This window comes from Ictalurus furcatus, chromosome 11 (assembly GCF_023375685.1).
Source record: "Ictalurus furcatus strain D&B chromosome 11, Billie_1.0, whole genome shotgun sequence".
In the NCBI taxonomy this organism is placed as follows: domain Eukaryota; kingdom Metazoa; phylum Chordata; class Actinopteri; order Siluriformes; family Ictaluridae; genus Ictalurus; species Ictalurus furcatus.
In genome coordinates, this window is record NC_071265.1 from 1,319,913 (window position 1) to 1,343,334 (window position 23,422).

Here is a 23,422-nt window from a genome sequence, read left to right on the forward strand (position 1 = left end):
TGGATTATCTGCACTCTTCATTCACGGCTCTGAGGATGTCAGATGTTTCTTGAGGGGGGTTTTCATTAGTCTTTCAACACAAACACTCAGCTTTAAACTGAAAATAATAATAAATATAAAAATAAATAAATAAATAAATAAATAAATGAAAATCATGGATTGAAAAGAATACCGACTGCACACAAATAGTGTAGCGTCAAAATAAATCGAATAGGACTCTAGTATGTAGCCGATATATTGCTGCATGAACAATCCTAGTTGTAATGATGACATTAATCGCTGATTTAACGTAATAAAATGGCTTCCGTACTCACTATTCAGCAGTGAATAGAATAGCACTTGATCCAGCACATCATGTCATTTTGCATTTAAACGATCGTATCTTGTGTGCGCAAACGAACTAAATGAACCCCTGGGATACACCGGGGAGCCCGGTGATACGATGCGTCTTTGACGTACTTAATAATGCGACAGTCTTTGCTGTAACCGCCGTCGTATTCCGTCGTCTCTTCAAGAGCTTGAAAGTCAAGATTCTGGAAGTGAACAACAGACACAGGGGTGTTATCCAAGCACGGCGCGAGTGAGATCACATGACTGTAACCCTGTACGGCGCTCACGTACTCTGCTGCCGCATATCAGCAGCTCGATTTCCTCCGGCCGGAAGAGATACTTCAGCGGAGACTCGTTAGTGACCATGTGGAAGCCTCTTCTGAAGGCCTTGAACTGTTTCTCCACACTTTTGTTCAGCATGTATTCAGCATAAAGTTCTACAAATTCCTGCACGCACACACACAGGCACACGCAGTTAAGAAAAAACGTACTACTGGTCAATTTAAACCTGCATTTTCCCTCCACCCTTTGCGAAAAATGCGAACAACGAACCTTCCTGTTATCGTTAGTGACCGGGATTTTGTCTCCCCCTTCCCTGAGGTCGTACATGAGAGGGTTCCCGAACAGGTCCGTCTGGGAGATCTGGAAGGTTATCATCATGTCGTCCTCCACGTTGCCTTCATACTCCTGCAGTTCCTTCAGACTCTGATGTAGAATCTGACCAAAGCAGAAGCACGCTGAGAATCATCCAGAGTACGCTGATGTGATTTTCTTACATAAAACATTTTAAATGTTTTAATAATGTATAATAATAAAAAAAAAATACTCCGCCAAAACAAAACCACGGTGCTTGAGCTTCTTTGAGCTCTCAGTATTTCTATGAGCTCAGCTTGTGATGTCACAAAACAGGCATAAACCAATCATGACTGATATGTAAATTTTATAAAACGATGATGTTGTAGTACCTGGAAACTTGCAACTGGCTAACTTAACCGATGTTAGCAATGAACAGAAGTCTGAAACTCAAAACCAAAACCGAAACTCCACTCGCGGAAATGAAACAGCTGGCTAGTTAGCTGCGATTTCGAAAGTATGTGGGGGGCGTTTTCTAATTTGTGTAATTCATTTTCTAACTGTGTGTAATTCATATTCATAGAGCCTGGCTTTGTTTTGGTTTTTGAGGGTAAAAGTATAGAGATTGTTTAGGAATTGCTTGAAAATTACACACACACAAAAACAGTATATTATTTTACAATAGCTTTTTTTAAATTTTAAGTTGTTTACCTGTACAATTTATACAGTTATTCAACGTTTTTATTTTTTATCCCACAGTGCTGCTGAATTACGGATCCTGATTGTATAACGTGTACTTTTGAGATTCGGCTAGTAAAAATATCGCCTGGCTGTTATGTCTAGCCACACTGGATCCCCGTTTCACGTCATTTAAAAAGAGAAGAACAGAAGAGAAACGGCCGAGTCAGTGTTACCGGATGAGAATCTGCGAGGTCTCGGAAAGTTCCTTTCTTCCCCATGAGCTTCCTGTACACCACCATGGGGAAGTGCACGTCCAGAATGCAGTTGTTGTAGATGGCTAGGCCCAGGACAATCCCGATCAACGTGAACTGGCCTTCGTTCTCCAACGACGAGGGGTTAAACCAGAAGAGCTTTGTGCTTTCGTCGTAAGTGAACATGCCTGCAGAGAACATGGACAGAACACGCATGAGGTACGACGACATCACTAACACGCACACGAGAACCTCATGGACGAACATATGCTTAGAACTGTACCGACAGGCAGAAATGTAAATGTAAACAGGAAACCATCTAGCTAAGAGTGGACGATATAAACATCGTATCACGATTCTCAAAGGCGTTTCTACAATTCTCCATACGTATCACCGTATTTGCTTCGTTTTAACTTCCAGCAAATCTGTGTAGCATTTAAGACAAAAACTGTTTGATGATACTTATTATTTTTAGATTAAAAATAAATACAGATATATATTTAACTCCGAACAGAAGAAAAACTGGTAACTTTTTACGATTCTAGATTCTAACATGCAAATGTGTTTTATCCTAATTTTAGCACTCTCAATACATGTGCATATTAGCACTAAAAGTGGCAAATTTAGAAGTATTTCTAACAAATTCCTAACAAATTTAGAAGCATATTTTCAATTGTTTTTTCCCCCTTGAATTTGACATTTTGTAAGTTTAAGAGTAATTCTATTAACAATAAAAAGGGTGGGGTTTTTTTTAAGCGTAATGTGAACACTAAAAATAGCTTTCATCTGCCAGATTAATCATTTTTTCTCCTAATTTTAAGAATTTGAGGGTTTTTTTTAAGGCTAAGATTTATTTAAAAGTATTTTAGCATGCAAAGTAGCTCATAACTAGCAAATTTATAAGTTTAGAAGTAGCAGTTAATGTTTTTCTTTCTTTTTTTTTTAACTGTTCTTTACATTATTTTAAGACTTGATCTTTCCAGTCCAAGAGTAATCTCTCAACAATTTTAACACTAAAAGTATCTCCTAATGGGAGAAATGCTTTTTTTTTGTATTTTATACTCATTTTTTTCAACTTTAAAAACATAAATTCGTGTTCATTTTAAAAACAAATTTAGTACTAAATAATATTGAGTCGTCTTTGTTTTTTTTGTTTTTTTTTAATTCAGGAGTAATTCACAAAGCAGTTCAGTATTAAAAGCAGCTACTAAACCTAAACAATCCTAAAAGGCATTACAGTGTTTAAAAAAAAAAAGGGACTTTTAAAGCAGTTACTGTAAACTGCTGCCTCTGATTGGCTGAATTTTGGTGCATGCATCCGTGAAATATCTCAGACAGATTTTGAGAAAAACGGTCTTAGTTGAGTACCTATATCTGGATTGAAGATCTCTTCTACTACGAGCTGAAAAAACTCTTTGGAGACCCCTCCTTCATCAACGCCCTGTTCTCCTTCAAACTCCACATACAGCTGTTTCTTCAGATCGGCCGGGTTCTCCATGGCGATCATCTCCAGCTGACATCACACACGAGCACAAATATCTCAAATACCAAAATTACTATACTGTCTCTATGTATTTAAAGATTTTATTAATATGTTGGTGTAAAACACTAACTACAGTGTCCTCCACTAATAATGGCACCCTTGGTAAATATGGGTAAAGAAGGCTGTGAAAACTTGCTCTGCTGTTTTCTTATATCCACTTCCCATTTTGTGAAGCTCAACAACATTTTGCAGCACATCACAGCTATATTCTTTGGTCTTACCCATTGTTATGAATGACTAACGGAACTTGGCCTGTGTGTTACCTCACATTTATACCCCTGTGAAACAGGAAGTCATGTTTGAACAATTGCAATTGTTTGATATCCATGAGCGCAGACTATTTATGTGATTTTTTTAAACAAAAATCTAGAGGTTAAACTCATTTACCAAGGGTGCCAAGATTAGTGGAGGGCACTGTAGCTAGCATGTTGAGGACTCACCCTGACGAGCGCGTCGTCGATGACGTGGTCTCTACGCACTTTGAGACGCAGGTAGGGGTTGAGCTGTTGTCCCTGCACCAGGCTGTAGAGCGCGGTGATCCTGCGCTCACTGTACATGCGGATGCGGTTGTCGTAGTAGAGGCCAAGGTTCTTGGTGACGGCGTTCAGGATAAACGGGCAGGTCATGAAGGAGAACTTGCTCTCTGTCTCCACCTTGAAGAAAGTGTAGTCTTTGTCCATTTCCAGCACGTCGTTGAGAGGCTCGTTGATGAACTCGTCAAAAGGGACAAGGGGGCTGCGGCAGTCTGAGACGCGTACGCCAAGCTCAGTTTCGAGCGGGTCCACACGGGGGCCTTTCTTGGCGCGGCGCTCCTCACCCAACAGCTCCTGAAGCGTGAGCTCACTCGATTCTGCTATGGGCTCGTCGTCTTCGTCTTCGCTGTGCCCAATGTCCAGGTCGCCCCCCAGGATGTTGGCGTAGTAGACCACCTTGAGGCACTTGGTGGCCGCCACGACGCCGTCATCCTCGTTGACAAGGTTGTCGCCGTTGAACTCATTGCTGATCACGGTGTACGTGATGAGCTGCTGGAAGGTCTCGAGTAGACGCCGGATGTGTTCAGCACCGTGCTGTGCCCACAGTCGTGCCAGCTTGGCTAGAGCAGGAAGGGGCAGCTTGCTCATGGCCTTGCAGAACTGCGGTAGTGCCATTTCCAGGTACTCGGGGCTGTGCAGGTTGCTGTTCTCCATCACGATGATAAACACGTTGAGGTAGTCGGGATCGGCGGCGTAGGCGTTGTGGTAGGTAAGGTCGCACTCCACATTGGGCGACAGGTACACCAGCGCGTTCAGGAAGGCTGCCTCCACCTTCTCATTGGACAGCAGCCTGTCGTAAACTCTTCGCACCGCCTCAATGTCCACCGACACCTCCACAGGCTTCCGGACGTTGACGTCGGAAGCTCCTTCGCTCGAGGATGCTGCATCCGGGTCCACTTCCATAGCAGCTGCGGCGCAAGCCGAGGCGGCCTCTTTCTCGTCTTCATCCTTGTCCTCGTCTTTGGCCTGCAGTGACTTCAGCTCCTCCTTGGTGTGCTGCTTGGCTTTGCGGAAGCTCTGCACCAAGCTCTCGGCGTTTGAGAACACCCTCCCGATAACACGGATCAAAGGGGAGTAGTCTTCCGTCTCATCACAGACAGACAGAATTTCATAAACCTTCTCCTCCGTCAAGTAATTCAAATCTGAAATGTTCAAAAAAAAAACAAAAAAAAACAACCAACAAAGAAAAACATGACAACCATGATCAAACAAAAACAAAAACAAATCAAGGGCCTACGCTTACCTCTAAAATCTTCCCTGGTGGGAGGCAGGTCCTTGTGGTTCATCTTCCCGTTGCTGCAAGCTGAAAAGTTGAGAGCTCCTTTGGCACTGTTCTCCGGGAAAGCCGAGCTGGCACCTTTCTTGGAGGGATGGGGATCACACAGTTTGGCGTTATTCTTATACAGCTCCAGGGCCTTGATGGCCGCTGCATTGTTATCCATGCGCCGGAAACCTGGGGAGGAGCCACAAGCCTCATTCGTGCAGGCCTCATTTCCACAGCCCTCGGTTAACTGGTGGTAGTAGCGCTCAATTAGATGTTTTGCAGCCGCTCGCTTCCTGTAGCACACATTCAAACCGGACAGCGATGGATTAGTACGGTTCGAATCTGACAGTCTGTACAGTGAGTGAGACCCCTTCTTGTGCAATCAAAACGTTCAGGCTGTACATCAATCCAGGACCACAGAGATGATCGAGGACCAGAAAAGCTTAAGCATTGAGTTCACAACCAAAGCTTTATGTTTTATTAAGAGGATGATTACCATAAGAGACGCTCTTTTATGTGCCAACACGCATGCAACATAGCTTTTGCAAGAAATATTTCATGCTAGCTGCAATCTGGCTGCATGCCTTATTTATTTACACCTGATGCCATGTAGAAAGACAGGCAGTATCTTATTGACAGTAGAGCTGCAACAACTAATCGATAAAACCAATAATAATCGATTATGAAAATTGTTGTCAACGAATCTCTATCAATTAGTTGGTCTGCGCGTGGAATGGGGCATGTTTACTCACTGCGTTACTTCTGTTACAAAAACATGCATTGGAGCGTACAGACCAAAATTGTGTCCCAAATGACGTACTAGACACTTACACTGTGCACTATATACCATACCATCTAGTGTATGAGGTTTAGAAAGGTAATACAGTCTCAAATGGAACATTAGCTTTTTTTTTTACTAACCGGAAGTATAAACCGTTTCCCGGTCGATGGCACGTGACGTTAAACGCACCTAAAGCAACACCGTTATCTTTAGCAGATACCCAGAGTCAGCGAAAATCAATTTCTTCAGTTTACTGTTTATATCAGCGTTACCTTTTATACCCAACATGACCTCAGTCACCACCAGACGGCGGCGAAATAGTCACGTGACAGCGGAAAATAGTGTGCGACCTCCACATCCTCTAAGGCAGGGGTGCATTTTATATTAAACACTGTGAAGAAGACTGTAACCTGTAAACTTTACAAAGTGGACCTCGTGCAGTACGGAAGCACGACAGTGATGCTCGAGCACAAACTAATGTTTATAAAATGCTCCACTGTGTGCAGGGGGTTGGGGAAACTGGTGCGAGTTGCTTAAAAGGTTTAGTTTAATTCACGTTTATCATCATTACATGCTGTATCTGCACACTTGCAGTGTAAATTCCATCATTTATTATAACAGGAGCGATCCGTAAGTGATCTATCTGTAATGAGGACGTGTTAAACATCACTCGCAGTGTAGGCGCGGTGATAACAGTGTAGACGCGGTGATAACAGTGTAGACGCGGTGATAACAGTGTAGGCGCCGTGATAAACAGTGTAGACGCGGTGATAAACAGTGTAGACGCGGTGATAAACAGTGTAGACGCGGTGATAACAGTGTAGACGCGGTGATAACAGTGTAGGCGCCGTGATAAACAGTGTAGACGCGGTGATAAACAGTGTAGCACGAGTAACATCTGTAACGTCTGATTAAAACACTACGATCAAAGTAAACAAGTAAAACAATACGTCTAAAGGCAGTGAGTAACAGAAACTGTAAGGTGCAGTGAAAGTGAGATTTGATTATTTAAACCAACGGTATAGAATTTTTTAAATTGAAAGAATAATCGGCCGATTAATCGATCAGGACAATAACGGTTAGTTGCAGCCCTAATTGACAGGTAAAATACCGTTCAACATGCCACGCATATCCAATTTTGCCTGTTCAATAAAGTTGAAATAAAGTGAAAAGGGTGAAAGCAGATACTTACATTAGACTTGCTTAAAGTTTCCAAAGCTGGACTCCTTCTCTGAACTCTAGAGAGAACAAAACGTGGTCAGGAAACAATCCTGTTGACGATGAGAGGTTGAGTTAGCTCTGAGCCAAACCACACAGCTTTTCATTCTGAAGTTGCACTTGGAGTACAACGAAGCGTAGAACAGTAAGTACTTCGTACAGATGGCTCATGTTTTCATGTTTCACCGATCGAAAGTTCGCGCCAATAATCGAGGATTCCGATCTACAAGCAACCGATCCTCTGATCCCTACGAACAGCAACAACAGATAAAAACACAGCAGGTATTCGCCAGACATTTAAATGAATCAGCGAAGCAATCCTTAATGTTTAAGAAGCTTGAAGAAGCATTTCCAACATACTTACGAGCTAAAGTGTAGTACACGTGTGTGTGCGCGAAAGTTAGCACCCCCACCCCTTGCCTGAAAGAGTCAAAGGTACCACTATTTTACATCTCATCCACAACTCTTTGTTCAAGATCCAGAACGACTTACAGAAGTTAAAGAACATTACATTTTACGTTAAACTGAGCAGTTAAGGGTCGTGCTCCAGCAGGGGAAGCTGGGATTTGAACTCACATGATCACTCACTGAGCTACCACTACCCTCGAGGCTCGAAACATCTCAGTGGCATCTGGGAGTGAAGATCTGCGATACAGTCGTGAGTGGAGAACGCAGGATTCAAAACGCTATTCCACTACAGCGAAATACAAAAAACCTCGCTTTTTTTATTCCGCACCCTTTTTTATTTTCGTTATACACTCCTAAGATTCCAAACAGAACACGCAAACACTGCGTCATTACAGTGTTTATGTTCCTGCGTGTTTATAAACGTTTCAATCAACCGAAGACGGGAAACGAAGACACAGCGTCGCTCTGACTGGTCAGAAGCTGTCGATTAGTTTTCCGTAACAGTAGCGCTGACAGCAACGCGCTCGTTCTAATACATTATCGTTTCTATAGTAACAGCTCATTTACAGGGACTCGCGCTTTAAGGAGATGTTTGTTGAATATTTACGGAAGGAGTCTCCAGTCGCAGTTAAAACGTAACTAAGTTTTCCGACATGTTCAGGACAGAGGGATTTAAGCTTTCTTCTTCTCTTTTGCAGTTATTCTGTAACTCAACAAGCCGCATTTCTGCTTTGTCGTCTGCTGTAACGTAAGCGAGAACAGGAACTAACATGTTTTGCAGAGCGTTATACGTAACTAGAAACGGGTAGAAAAAAAAACTGATAAAAAAAATTGAGGTGTAGTACTTTAATAATTAAAGTTTTAGGTCAAACTGCAGTGGTGTAAGAGGAATAACACACTCCAATGAAAACAATAAAGTTTGTGTGTATGTGTTGACAGAAAAAAAATCTTCCTTCGCTAATTATGACAATTTTCTGAATATGCAAATTAGGACGTGACGTCACATTGTGCCTTTTTTTTTTAAAGCATGCATTAAGCTCTTCTGACACAAAAGCAAATGATCGCGTGATGAGGGTGCGAAAACTTTTGCACTCCAGTGACAGGGAGCGTGTGTTACAGGTTAAAAGGAGGAGACGCAATAACACAAGGTGTGTGTAGAAACACAACACACACTCGGTGTCGCAATGGAGAAGTGTGTGTGAAGGCTGTAAGCTGATTCCCATGGAGGACACGGGGGTATGACTGTGCACAAACACCTCAACAACCGCAGAGGCGCAAAATCTCCAAAGAACGAGCAGGAGGAGTAAATATGAATCCTGAATTTGGTCCTCAGAAAGCAGGACAGAGTCACAGGGGCAGAGGGACACCGGGCTGCAGCTGTCAGCGCGTTTAAACTGAAAAACAACTAGCGCCGATTCAGCTAGTTAGCAAACAACTAGCGAACTAGCTAGCATATCAAGTGTTAGCTAAAAGCAACCTCTGCGCTTTCGAGTCACGCAATTAGATAGAATTTTCTTGCAATTGTTCTTTATTTACTTATTCCTATGAGCTTATATTTTGTCTACAAACCCCATTCTTAGTATTCCTAGCAGAACCTCACCGATTAGCCAACTTAGCTAGCTAGCTAGCCCGCCGAGCCACCAACACCTCCCCCCAACCAAAGGAAAAAAAACCCCACCACGCTTTTTTTGCGTTGCGTCAGATTTTTAGATTCAACCACAGAAGGTTCCAGTTTGACAGTCTTACTTCTGTAGATGCTCTGTTCGTGGTGAATAAATCCTGCCGCTCAACATCACAATCTCCCGCAACCCAAATTCCGCTCCTGCGATTTCAACTCCAGTCCGTGAACCAAATATTATCCGCCATCTTGATTAGCTAAAAACGAAACGCGAAACGCCGAGCGCGTCCCGGCATGCAACGCGAAAACTCATATCGGAAGTGTGGCGCTGGGAAGCCGGACGCGTCGAATGCATAGCCATCTTGGAAGGGGAACGTCATCTGTTCCCTGTACAGTGCTGAATTAGATTTGCTCGTTGATACTCCAAAATAAAACAAACAAAAGAACAATGAATTACTTTTTACGATTAATATTATTATTATTTCTTTCTTTTTTTTACATGTGTGTATTGGGATATTTAAGAATTTTACCCAAAACTTTATTCAGGAGTTTATAATAGAAATTATGTTAAACTATAGATATATTTATTTTACATTTACCTCACATGTGGTATTCAGACATTTCTGACATCTATCAAATAAGCAACCATTTTAGTGAAATTCTGTTGAGCACCAAGCAGATGATTATATCTCTCCATAGACTATAGACTCGCTCTGGCCCAGTCTTGCCCTTTCAAACATGGCGGACTAATTGACGTGTCGTTACAGCTAGTAAAAGCGGCTAATTCGGCCTCTGCTGTTTATGTTTATAACGGGCTCAATCCTAAATGCATACAAAGTGCATTTAATAAAGTGTGTTATCTAATTCTTGATATAGATATCCAGCAGTGTGATAGATGTGGTTCCTGTTTTTGTTTTTTTTTGTTTTTTTAAACAGGCAAATTTGCTACAACATGTTCAACAACTTGTTAAGGTGTAATTAATGTTTTATGTGTTTTCTGAGACTTTTGTATTAACATGACATGTCACCAGGTGGCACAATCCGTATTAGAAACCGAAATTCAGTTTAACCTCAGTAGACGCCACCTGCTGTTGCTAGCTACAGTGGTACGCCATGCGTCCGCCATGTTGGAGAGGTCCAATAAACCCCGTGCAGGACCAACCTGATGAAAACTGGAAATTACTGTTATGTTACACAGATTTGAACCTTTGCTGTGTAAAAAATCTTTTACGTTTTTACATTTACAGATGTCATAAATTTCTGAATATCTTTCTGGAGGTGGTATAAATAAAAATACAGATGCAGAGTTAATATTTTGATGTGGCAGTGAGATCTGGGGCCTGAACCATGAAGCTGGTTTAGGTGGCTAGTCAGGTAAGTTTCAGTATAGTTTGTGCCAACCCTCGTGTATGTACCATGAAAATGGCTCGGCTTTTACCGGGGTTCATCAATTATAAACAAAATCCCCTGACTTTCCCTGATACCTGCACGAAAGATTTGGATTTTCCGCAGACGGAACCTCATATCTTTGTTAACTTCTTGAGCCGAACATAAAAGATTATTATTCCTGTCCAAATATGTTTTCACAAATTGATAATTTATTTATTTATTTATTTATTTTTAAATATATATATATATAATTAAAACAATTGACATTTATATTAAAATTATTTACATGAAATATGTTGGAGTTATACGTTTTCAATCTGTTTATTCTCATTGTGAGCCTACAAAAGTAAACTTACACATTTACACAAACAGCAAATGTCCGCCAGCAATATTTCCGAGCTTTGGCAGCCGCGACGGTGTTGCTTTTTCCTGTTAGTGTATGTTTAAATTTCTCATATATCTGCATAATAATTTGTCGTTTTCACTCAGAAGTATGCTGCTTTTTTCCATGTTGAATGCTATTGGCTGTTCAGTTCAGACGTCACGCATTTATGTGCACAATCTCATGGACTAATCATAGCGTAAGCATCAAAGCCGGAGTCGACAGAGAAAACTGATAACCAGCGTCATGGTACCAGTAAAGCCTGCTTGGATTGGGGGGTCAAAACTAATCCCGTAACCCTGAGTTTGTTCAACTACCTTCATGGTACAGGCTTGTGGCTAAATTAGGTAGTCATCAAACTTATCATCGTAAACCAAGGTAAGTGTTTTACTGATAAAAATACATTTACATATACGCCAGTTATTACAAATAATTAAACTAATGCTCCAGAAGTAATACAAAAAAATCAGAGTAGCTACACTAAGTATTTTTTTTAACCTCCCAAAATTACTATAAAAAAACACAAGTAATATTTTTATATACACAGTATAACATTACCTAAAGTTAATAATCACAGATCAATCACAAACCCACAAGTTAATCTTATTGACCTTTGAATTAAAAAGTCACAAATAAAGCGACATTGTTTGTACAAATATGGATTGCTAATAATTGTTAGAATGGTCCATTCAGGATGTCACAGAGTTTTTTGTGATTCTTGCGGCCAAAAACGTTTGATTTTGCTGCAGCTTTTAATTTTTTTTTTTTTTTTGCAATTTACAGTTTTTATGCTTTTTTTTGTAAAAAAACAAAAAAACAAAAAACGACTTGAATTGGCGAAATCGCAATTGCACGAAATTGTTTTGTATAGTCTATACAACTGTAGTGAGGGAACAGAGGTCTGTTTCGTACGGGATAATAGAACAGTGATATGACTTCAACACATTCGTGTGTCCAGAATCATGAATATAGACAGGTGTTTAAACTCAGGTGAACGAGTTTCGCTGATTAAACTTTGCTCACACAAACCTGATGAGGTCTAGCGAGACAGAGCGACTCAGTCGAGCCAAACCCAGCTACAGCACGTGGAAACTTAATCTCAGAATTTATTTATTGTTTTGCAAGGCTGAACACCTGGAAATCCCACCTCAAAATAAACTAAAGTACAATCCAAAATGAAATATTAAAATTCAGACTTCAAATCAAATTCAATAGATTTTTAAACCGATTCAATCAAATTGATACCAAAATGTAAACATTAAAGTTTTATTTTAATCTCACATCTATTTTATGCTAATCGAACTTGACAGTACATTTCGAGTAATTTTAAATCTCGTGAATATTTATTACTCTGTTTTTTTTACAGTACATTTTTTACAATACTTTTAATCTTTCAAATGCTTAATACTGAATTTTACAGTAAAATTAAGATTTAATTTTAATTATGTGTATTTAATACCAATTTAATTCAACAGTAATCAAAACAGCTACTTAATGTCAAAGTTAATTTAATCTTAATCTAATCAAATTGTACAGTAAATTTATAGTAACACTTAATCGTGGATTTTTAAATCCAGATTAAATCATTTATACTAGCTTTTAATATCACAGCAATTAATGAATTGTTATTATTATCAAGTATTTATATCACAATTAATACTAATGTCATTATATTGTAAAAATTAAAGTAACTTAATCTCATGGATATTTCATAAATTTAGAGAAACGTTTAATCTCACAGCTATTTAATGTCAGAATAAATTTGATTTAATCGAACATTTATTTAAAACTACTTTCATTTGACTACCTTCATGGATTTTTTAAACCTGAATTTCTTCATTATCACTTATTTTATTTATAAACACCATTATGAGACAGAGTAATAGTGGTGGAGTGACAGCATGTAATATTTATGTTATTAAATATTATAATAATCTCATATGTTACATTTTACATCATAGAATTGTTTAAGAAAAATGAACAGCCTTCAAATATACCCAGAAGAAAAGAAAAACCTTCTTTCATCACTAGAAGACCACGCAAAACAACCACACAACTGCCTGAAATGTGTGCTTGTGTGTGTGTGTGCTTGTGTGTGTGTGTGTGTGCGCGTGTGTGTGTGTTTGCTCAGCATTAAAGTAGTAATTCTGTGGAGAACCTGAGCATCCAAGAGAATCCCGGAGGTTTGTTTTCTGCAATGGTTTGATGTGATGGAGCCTGTGGCTGAGAGAAACATTCCCACAATGCCCTGGGGCTTTATCTCAGCAGTGTCGTCCCAGGGGATTTTCACAGCAGGGTATCAGAACAAGCAGGCCTGAAGAGCGTTGACCAGAACTCAGTTCACACACACACACACACACACACACACACACATCCAGTATTCATAAAGCTGGCAACACCGCAGGGAATACCGGCACAGAGAAAAGCTGCAGGGGATCACAGCTCTGTACCAGGGCAGGTGACTCAGGGGTGTTCTATCCCCTCTCAGGGAGAATGTTGAGGTAGTGGGGTGCTGTTCCAGACAAGGTCTTGTAGATGAAGAGGGGTGTGACATGGGTTCTTCTGGGCTGGTTGAAAACAAGGCGTGCTGCTGCATTCTGCATCATCTGAAGGGGTTTGATGGAGCTGACTGGGAGGCCCGGGAGTAGCACGGTGCAATAGTCCAATTTAGAAATAACGAGCCTGGACTAGTTGCTATGTAGCCTGTTCAGTGAGATAGGGCTCAGTGGGTTCAGTGAGATACCTCCTAATGTTATATCCACACCTGATGTTAAATTCACCCCCTAAAGTTATATACACACACTCCTAACATTATTTCCATTCCCATAATGATATATCTATCCCCCTAACCTGATTGGAAAGCTAAGCTTGCTGGTACTGAACACCTCCCTCTACAACTTGATCCTGGACTTCCTGGACCTCAGTTACTCCGGATGGGGAGCAGCATCTCCAGCACCGCCACACTGAGCACTGGGGCCCCCCAGGGCTGTATGCTCAGTCCACTGCTGTTCACTGTGCTGACTCATGACTGTGCATCAATGCACAGCTCGAGTCACCTCATCAAGTTTGCAGATGACACGACTGTGTTGTGTCTCATCAGCAAGAATGACAAGTCAGCATACTGAGATGAGGTGCAGCGGCTAACAAACTGGTGCAGAGTAAACAACCCGTCTCTGAATGTGGACAAAACCAAAGAGATGGTTGTTGACTTCAGGAGAGCACAAAGCGACCACTCTCCACTGAACATCGACAGCTCCTCTGTGGACATCATCAAGAGCACCAAGAGAACCTCACCTTGTCCCTCAACACCAGCTCCATAACCAAGAAAGCATCCTGAGCAGCTGCATCACTACCTGGTTTGGAAATTGCACTGTTTCGTAATGCAAGACCTTGCAGAGGATAGTGAAAGCGGCTGAGAAGATCATCGGGGTCTCTCCTCCCTCCATCACAGACACCACCCCTGCATCCGCAAAGATGATGATTCGACACACCCCCACACAAACTCTTCATCCTCCTGCCGTCTGGCAAAAGGTACCGAAGCATTCAGGCCTCACTGCCAGACTGTGTAACAGCTTCTTCCCCCAAGCCATGAGACTAATCAATACTCAGAGACTGGACTGACACCAACCCCAACCCACACACACATTCATACTCAACTTTACATCCACCTCCTGACATTACATCCACCCCCTGACATTACATCCACCCCCTGACATTACATCCACCCCCTGACATTACATCCACCTCCTGACATTACATCCACCCCCTGACATTACATCCACCCCCTGACATTACATCCACCCCCTGACATTACATCCATCCACCCCCTGACATTACATCCACCCCCTGACATTACATCCACCCCCTGACATTACATCCATCCACCCCCTGACATTACATCCATCCACCCCCTGACATTACATCCACCTCCTGACATTACATCCACCTCCTGACATTATATCCACCCCCTGACATTACATCCACCCCCTGACATTACATCCATCTCCTGACATTACATCCATCCACCCCTTGACATTACATCCACCCCCTGACATTACATCCACCCCCTGACATTACATCTACCTCCTGACATTACATCCACCCCAACCTCCAAAAATGTACTTTTAAAAGAATATATATTTTCAAATTTTTGTTTGTGTATCTGTATCTGTGTTTGAAATAATAGATATTTTTAGATAAGGTTTTGCTTTTCAGTGTGATGCCTTTTCACAAACAAAACGCCATAACACTTCTATATTCCATTTCCTTGCTTTTGCATCTGGCACGTAATCTTCTCCGCGGTAGGAAACTGAAATAGGTGAAACAGTGAAATGATGTATTTACTAGTTTATGGATGTGATACAAACATACATATCCACTTTTGCTTTTATACATTTTCATTTTTCCACCCAGAAACCATGGGGATGAAAAATCTTGCACTCTCTCGGAGATCAGCAACATATGAAAATAAAGGATCCCTTCTGCCGACTGCCCTTCTGTTCAGAGACACAATTAACTTTTTCATTTCAGAAGCTTTCTTTAAAATCGTGGCAGTAAAATATTCACGCAGCCGGTCAGTATGCAGCAAACCCAGACACAGCGAGGAGATTTTACAAGAACGAGTTTTACAGCCGCCTGGAGATACAAACCAGGGATAAAATAATTCTTTCACCCTGCAGTGCTGCAGATGACAAAATACCGTAAAAACCCTGCAATGAAGTGACGATTTATGGTGCTGCTGTGAGACGAAGCGAGGAAACGACTGATTAAATCACAGAGCCGGTTCAGACTAAAACATAAACACACTAAATGATCACAGTGTAGCTGAAACAAACCAGTAAACACACTATGGATGGGTAATAACAACGGATCATTTTAACTCAGACATTTGGCGAAAATACAGTAAGAACAACAACAATAACTAGTTATGTGCCGAAAAAAGTGGAATAATAATAATAATAATAATAATAATAAGAATAAGTAGGCAAGAGAACAATAGTAGTGCTTTTCAAGCACCACTAATAATAAAATGTTTATTTCATAAAGTAGTTTGATGGCAGTGTGCATTTATTCCAAAGTTCCTTCATATGTTTTCACAAACGCACACTCCATCACACTCCCGTCAAACACCTCAAGAAGAAACTTTTCAACTGCGTAAAAAACACCACCCAAAAGTACTGAAAGGAGAATTCATATGCACGGACTCACGATGAGGTGGAACTACTAAATTTCATATCCGAGCTTTCGGTTCTCAGTGAAGCGTGTAGCAGCAGAGCGGTGGATTCGGGAGCAGCACAGCACCTTATTCAACTAAAAGCTATAGCAATTTTAGTCGACTAAACTGAACAGGATGATTCAATAAAAACAAAAAAGTCCAAAATTCAAATGCCCCAGGTTTTACAAATGCACATTCACACGCTTTTCTTTTTTCTCTGATGTGTATTTCTTAAATTGAAGTTCTATAGTGGTTAGAAATATCACAGGGCTACGACTGACATTCAGAAGATTCTTTACTATACTACTGCTGTACTACTTTCTGTACTACTTTCAGGTGTGATGATGTAGGACGTATCTCAACCGGCTTATTTGAAAGTTCCCAACAATTCCAGCCTGACAGTGTGGTGAATTACTGTCCATTACTATCGTAGGTCTCTGAAAGCAGCTCGGGAACATTGTGCTATAGAGGGTTCTTTCATTCCCCTCAGGAACATTGTGCTGTGGAGGGTTCTTTCATTCCCCTGACTCAATAGTGATGTTTTTCTATTTTTAACAAAAAGAAATCCTACACACTGCAGCACACTTTTGCTGCAAGCAAAAAATACATTTTAGGGTGAAATATTATGACAGCAAATTTCCAGACAGTGGCTTTGGGCCTATCTCACAGACTTAAGATCAAGTTCAGAATTGCGAATAACAGGAATATTTCTAAATCATAAATCAGGAAAAAAAAAATCCTCTCCAGCTCTCTAGTGACAATTTTATCCAGGTTTATGAGCAGCGAGTCTGACAGAAAGTCAGGAAAATCTGAACTGCGTGAGCTGTAGAGCCTGATTTCTATGTCTGCTGCATTGGGAGACTGAAGTTGAAAAAAAAAAAGGGGGCAGAAAGAAAGTAGAGGGAAAGACGGGAAGAGAGACTGTGAAAGCAGCTGCTGGTCTGAATACGGATGCTCTGTTTAATCAGATGTAGTTATTCCTATTGGCAGAAAGAGAGAAAATAATAATAATAATAATAATAATAATAATAATAATAATAAAAGACTGGATTTAATTAATGAAATGCGAACTGCAAATATGTTTTTGTCTGTTCCAGTAATTTCTTCCCGTTTGGTTTTCAGAGAAGGCGAGGAAGAAGATGGAGAAAGAAGAGGAGGAGACATAAGGCCTAATCACAGCTCCACCTGTCTCCCTCATTGGCAACACCACACAGGAACTTGGCCATGGACAGATCTGGCTGTGCGACAGAGAGAGAGAGAGAGAGAGAGAGAGAGAGAGAGAGAGAGAGAGAGAAAGCAATGTAGGATAGAGACAATGTCAGAGAAAGAAAGAGACAGAGGGAGAGGGACAGAGACAAACAGAGTAACAGGAGGCGCGAGAGAGATGATCATAACAATAAAATTTAATTTAATTGAGAGAGTGACAGAGATCGGAAGAGAAAAGGAAGGAGAGAAAAACAGAGTGACGGAGAGAGAAAGAGAGAGAGACAGTCATGGCAATAAAATGGAATTGAATTCAATTGAGAGAAAGATAGAGATAGACAAGGAAAGACAAAGAGCAACAGACAGAGGGAAAGAGCATGTGTGAGAAAGACAGAAAGACAAAGAAAGAGACAGAGAGAGCTAAACAGAGAGATAGATAAAGATAGACAGAGAGAGAGCGAGACAAAAAGACAGAGAGAGCTAAACAGAGAGACAGATAAATATAGACAGAGAGAGACAGACAGATAAAGAAAGATAGAAAGAGAGAGAGACAGATAGAAAGACAGAAAGACAGATAAAGATAGACAGAAAGAGAGAGAGAGACAGAAAGACAGAGTGACAGGTAAAGATAGACAGAAAGAGAGAGAGACAGAAAGACAGAATGACAGATAAAGATAGACAGAAAGAGAGAGAGACAGATAGAAAGACAGAGTGACAGATAAAGATAGACAGAAAGAGAGAGAGACAGATAGAAAGACAGAGTGACAGATAAAGATAGACAGAAAGAGAGAGAGAGACAGACAGAAAGACAGAACGACAGATAAAGATAGATAGAAAGAGAGAGAGACAGACAGAAAGACAGAACGACAGATAAAGATAGATAGAAAGAGAGAGAGAGACAGACAGAAAGACAGAACGACAGATAAAGATAGACAGAAAGAGAGAGAGAGACGGACAGAAAGACAGAGTGACAGATAAAGATAGACAGAAAGAGAGAGAGAGACAGACAGAAAGACAGAACGACAGATAAAGATAGATAGAAAGAGAGAGAGACAGACAGAAAGACAGAACGACAGATAAAGATAGACAGAAAGAGAGAGAGAGACAGACAGAAAGACAGATAAAGATAGACAGAAAGAGAGAGAGACAGACAGAAAGACAGATAAAGATAGACAGAAAGAGAGAGAGAGATGGACAGAAAGACAGAGAGTTAGGGTTAGGTTATTTAAGAGGTCATGCACTTGGAAAGAGAATATATTAGAAGGCTTAAATGAATCCTTCTTGAGGATGAACTGAAAAGTTCCTTCATTCTTCTCGTTCTTTCGTTCTTCCTTCTCTGGAATAGAAGGAGAAATAAGGATTTATCGTCCTTTCAGATAGCAAGAAGAGGCTACAGTTATATTTATCACAGGGCTGTCTGAGCTTCTCTGAGTGACCTTTTTGTCTGTACTGCAAAACGATGAACACCGCGCTCGCTTCTTCTTTCTTCCTTAATTTCTTCTCTCTCTCTCTCTGTCGTGATTAAAAACACAGAAATAGAGAATAGAGCTAGAGGAAGATGTATTTATTTGACAAATCGATGCAGCGTTGCCATGGAGGAGTTATAAGGTGACAGGAAGTTGATATAACCTGTAATAATGAGAACATTGGGAACATTTTCAGTGTGTGTATCTGAGCTCTGAGCAATAACGTTCAAATTCCTTCCTGATTAAACCTCGGATATTAAAATTTGCACCACACACACCCACGCGGTGGACATGTTCACGTGTCAGCAAAATAAAAAAACAAAACGTTTATATTCGAAATTTCAACAACAACAAAAAAAGTGAAACATGAATACCTTGAATCGTGTCTTTCCTCCGTTAAAGCAGCAGTTTGTAATATTTTAAAGGTGCATTATGTCAAATTTAAGTTCGAGCAGTTATTACAGAACCATTGTAATCCGTATATTGCTTGACTCCACCCACCATCCACATCCATCTACATGAAGCCCCGCCCCCAGAATCCCAGAATACTGGAGGTTGGTCTTGCCTCCATTAAAGCTGCAGTTTGTGATATTTTAAAGGTGCATTATGTAAAATAGAAGTTTTAGCAGTTACTACAGAATTTTTTCTAATTTGTATACTGCTTTACTCCACCCACCATCCACACCCACTGACCCCAGAATGCTGGTGTTTTTAATACCTTAAAGGTGCATTAGGTAAACATTTGAGCTCTAGCGGTTATAACAAATATTGGAATTTGTTTACTCCTTGACTCCACCCACTATCTGCACCCATGTCTATGTCCAATGCATCCGTTGATCCCAGCAGTTTATCATTTTATAACATTAATGATCACTGCTTGTTCAGAAGAAATTGAGTTACAGTAATTACAGCTTCATCCAATAGGTTTCGGCATCTTGGAAAAGGTTACTGATGATTTGCTAAAGGTCAGAGAAAGTCGTAGACAGATACAGAAGGTTATAGAAGTTTGCAGAATGTAAGATAGGGTTCAAAAAAAGAGACAGAAGGGTGCAGAATTTTAGAGGTCAAAGAAGGTTTCAGAAGGTTGTGGAAGGGTGCAGAAGATTGAAGGTCACAAAACACCACAGAAGGTCACATAAGGTTACAGAAGGTCAACGAAGGTCACAGAAGGTTGCAGAATGTTGGAAAGACTGGACAAAGGCCACAGAAGTTATAAAAGAAAAAAGCCAAAAAAGCTTGCAGAAGGTCAAAAAGGCCAGAGAAGATTGCAGAAGGTTTCAGAAGATCAAAGACCATTGCAGATGGTCAAAAGTCACAGAAGATCACAGAAGGTCACTGAAGGCTGCAGAAGGTCACAGAGGATCAGTGAAGGTTGTGGAATCTAAAGACCATTGCAGAAGGTGAAAGGGGCATACTAAGTTGCAGAAAGTTGGACATAAAGGTATAGATGCAGTAGGTCAAAGACTGTTGCAGAAGGTCAAAAAGGCCACAAAAGATCACAGAAAGTCACCAAGGATTGCAGAAGGTCAAAGATCCTTACAGAAATCCCAAAATTCACGGTAAGTTACAGAGGTTTGCAGAAGGTCAAAGAAAGTTGCAGAAGGTCACAGAAGATGGAGGAATGTCAAAGATCACTGCAGAAGGTCACAGAAGATGGAGGAATGTCAAAGATCACTGCAGAAGGTCACAGAAGATGGAGGAATGTCAAAGATTGCTGCAGAAGGTCACAGAAGGTTGCAGAAGTTCAGTGAACATTAAAGGAGGTCACAGAAGGTTGGAGAAGGATACAGAATGTTGTAAAATATTGCAGAAGGTCAAATACCATTTCAGAAGGTCAAAGATCACAGAGGATCACTTAAGGTTTCAGGCCAAAGAGTGTTGCAGAAGATTTAAAAAAATAAAAAAAAGCCACAAAAGGTTGCAGAGGATCAAAGGCCATTGCAGAAGATCACAAGTCACAGAAGTCTACAGAAGGTTGCAGAAGGTCACAGAGGTTCAGTGAAGGCTGCAGAAATTTGAAGAATGTCACAGAAGTTTGCAGAATCTCAAAGACCATTGCAGAAGGTGAAAATGTTATAAAAGTAGAGATGCAGTAGGTCAAAGACAGTTGCAGAAGGTCACAGGAGGTTGCAGGAGCTTGAAGAAGGTCACGTAAGTTTGCAAAAAGTCAAGTGAGGCTGCAGAGGGTTTCAGAAGTTCAAAGATCATTGCAGAAGGTCAAAAAGATTGTAGAAGATTGCAGCAAGTGACAGAATGTTGCAGAAGGTCAGAGAAGGTGGAAAGTTGATGAAGGACATTGTGATATTCTTCAGGATAAAAGACTAATACTATAAGGATGGAGGTCTTTTTTATCTTATGTCCAAACCTGCTGCGCCTCTCAGTAGACGATGCTCTCGTTCATGTTTTAGGTTTCATTGTGTAACGCTGATAAATGGCTGCGATTCCTCGGTGACAAATTGAGCAGAACATTCACCACATGCATGTGTCTTCCTTTTATCTGCATCTGAACACCAAGACTAGCGTGACCGTCTTCTCCGCTCCATTCCTCCTCCACGTCCTCCTCCTCTTCCTCCAGTGACAGCTCATTGCTCAATGCTTTCCTTTCCATCAGCTTTAGAATCTGCTTAAATGGCACTGACGAACAAGCGTTCATCAATCAGCTGCTCCCACACCTTCCTCCTCCTCCTCCTCACATCATTGAAAGCCTGACACGACGCCGTCAAACCCAGCCTTTTAGATCCTAATGGACAAGCGTCTTCACGGAGATGTCCATTTTATTTCTGCACGTTCAGAAATGATTAGAAGCCTCATCAATCAAAATCCGCTTTAAACTTCAGCGCCGTTAAAGGAAAACTCTGTTCCTGCGTATTTTCAACCTCATCTGTATCTGTCACATCTGCAGTGTGCCATTACAATATGAAGATGAATCTGCGCTGAGGAAAAAAATATACAGTTTACGCCAAACTCACTTTAAATCGAAGTCTAAAAGCAGATGAATAAACATCTAAAACATGTGGCTATATCATGCAAAAATTTGAAGAAATCTCTGAATTTATTCTCAGCTTATGCAGTTGCTTAACATTTTTTCCCATGTGGTTTGTTCAGGTGATTAAAATGATCCGTGCAAAGCTAATCTGGTCATGGATAGTCTTATTCGTATCTATACTGTGAATTTGCAATAATGGAAAATTTGTCAGAATTTTCTTTAAAATTTTTTTATTCACATCAATTGTCCACAATTTTGGTCTCATCCGTCCGCAAAACATTTTCCATTAGCCTTCTGGCTCGTCCACGTGATCTTTAGCAAACTGAAGATGAGCAGCAGTGTTCTTTGTGGAGAGCGGAGGCTTTCTCCTTGCAGCTCTGCCATGCACACCGTTGTTGTTCAGCGTTCTCCTGATGGTGGACTCATGAACATTAACATCAGCCAATGTGAGAGAGGACTTTAGATGGTTAGAAGTTCCCCTGGGTTCCTCTGTGTCCTCGTGGACTATTACACGTCTTACTCATGGAGAGATCTTGTTGGTCTCCACTCCTTTGGAGGGGAACAATGCTGTTGAATTTCCTCCATTTGTACACAATCTGTCTGACTGTGGATTGGTGGAGTCCAAACTCTTTACAGATGTTTTGTGACCTTTTCCAGCCTGATGAGCTTCAACAACTCTTTTTCTGAGGTCCTCAGAAATCTCCTTTGTTCGTGCCATGATACACTTCCACAAACACGTGTTGTGAAGATCAGACTCTGATAGATCCCTGTTCTTTAAATAAAACAGGACTCTCACTCACTCACATCTGATCATCATCCCACTGATTAAAAACACCTGACTCTAATCTCACCTTCACATTAACTGCTAATCCTAGAGGTGCACATACTTTTACCCCTCACAGATCTGTAATATCGAATCATTTTCCTCAATAAATAAAAGACCGAGTATAATATTTTAGTTTCCTGTGTTTAATCGGGTTCTCTTTGTCTACTTTTAGGACTTGTGTGAAAATCTGATGATGTTTTAAATGATATTTATGCAGAAATTCTAAAGGGTTCACAAACTTTCAAGCGCCACATCGAATTGTCAGAGTGCGGTGCCGGACCTCTCCTCACTCGAGTTGGCATCGTGCAAGAAAAACGTACAAGATCAGAATCATGTGCAGAATGAACTGAGACACGCCCCTGTTTCGACAAACTCCGCCCCCACGTACGGAACTCTCACGTACCTCATCTCTGTAGTACGTCTGCAGTTACGTCTGCGGTCTGAATACCGATGTGATGTCATTTCAGTGTTAAATCCTCACTCCGCTTTTCAAACGCTGAAGCAGTTCAGTGTTAATACAGCGGAGAAGTAGTGCCGGTTATTTTACACTCGGAAAAAGTAGTTCCTCGGAGCGATACACGTACAGCTTCGTTTCCGTCACCGAAGAAACCTTTAATGAATTAATCCGCGCGCCTTTTAGAGCGAAAAACGATTTGTAGTAAACAAGTGTTCTGTTCTTTTTCACAGTGTAGTGAAATTCATGTTGATATTTTATTCTCCCTCTCACACACACACACACACACACACACACACAC

General features: G+C 40.8%; 2 protein-coding genes across 12 annotated transcripts in view; one reads left to right on the top strand and one right to left on the bottom strand.

Moving 5' to 3' along the window:
* cnga3a (cyclic nucleotide gated channel subunit alpha 3a) overlaps nt 1–1,054 on the top strand; it is a 19,787-nt gene extending 18,733 nt beyond the window's left edge. For both annotated transcript variants that reach the window (XR_008387075.1, XR_008387076.1), the window contains one exon: nt 931–1,054. The gene's annotated coding sequence lies outside the window, so the exon portion shown is untranslated. The remainder of the gene's footprint in view (nt 1–930) is intronic.
* Nucleotides 1–9,472, bottom strand: part of ube3a (ubiquitin protein ligase E3A) — a 15,370-nt gene extending 5,898 nt beyond the window's left edge. Inside the window, exons 1-11 of one of the 10 annotated variants that reach the window (XM_053636133.1) lie at nt 9,329–9,417; nt 7,539–7,594; nt 7,335–7,422; nt 7,149–7,227; nt 5,155–5,468; nt 3,819–5,053; nt 3,204–3,348; nt 1,818–2,023; nt 883–1,047; nt 622–777; nt 460–533 (exon numbers count right to left, since the gene is read on the bottom strand). In XM_053636133.1, coding sequence (XP_053492108.1) covers nt 460–533; nt 622–777; nt 883–1,047; nt 1,818–2,023; nt 3,204–3,348; nt 3,819–5,053; nt 5,155–5,468; nt 7,149–7,150 — 2,297 coding nt within the window. In that variant the 5' untranslated portion in view covers nt 7,151–7,227; nt 7,335–7,422; nt 7,539–7,594; nt 9,329–9,417. Of the gene's footprint in view, nt 1–459; nt 534–621; nt 778–882; nt 1,048–1,817; nt 2,024–3,203; nt 3,349–3,818; nt 5,054–5,154; nt 5,469–7,148; nt 7,228–7,327; nt 7,423–7,534; nt 7,595–7,750; nt 9,235–9,328 lie in introns of those variants that run through there. The other 9 variants (XM_053636140.1, XM_053636130.1, XM_053636137.1 and 6 more) reach the window with 9 other exon arrangements.
* Between the last annotated feature and the right edge of the window lie 13,950 nt (nt 9,473–23,422).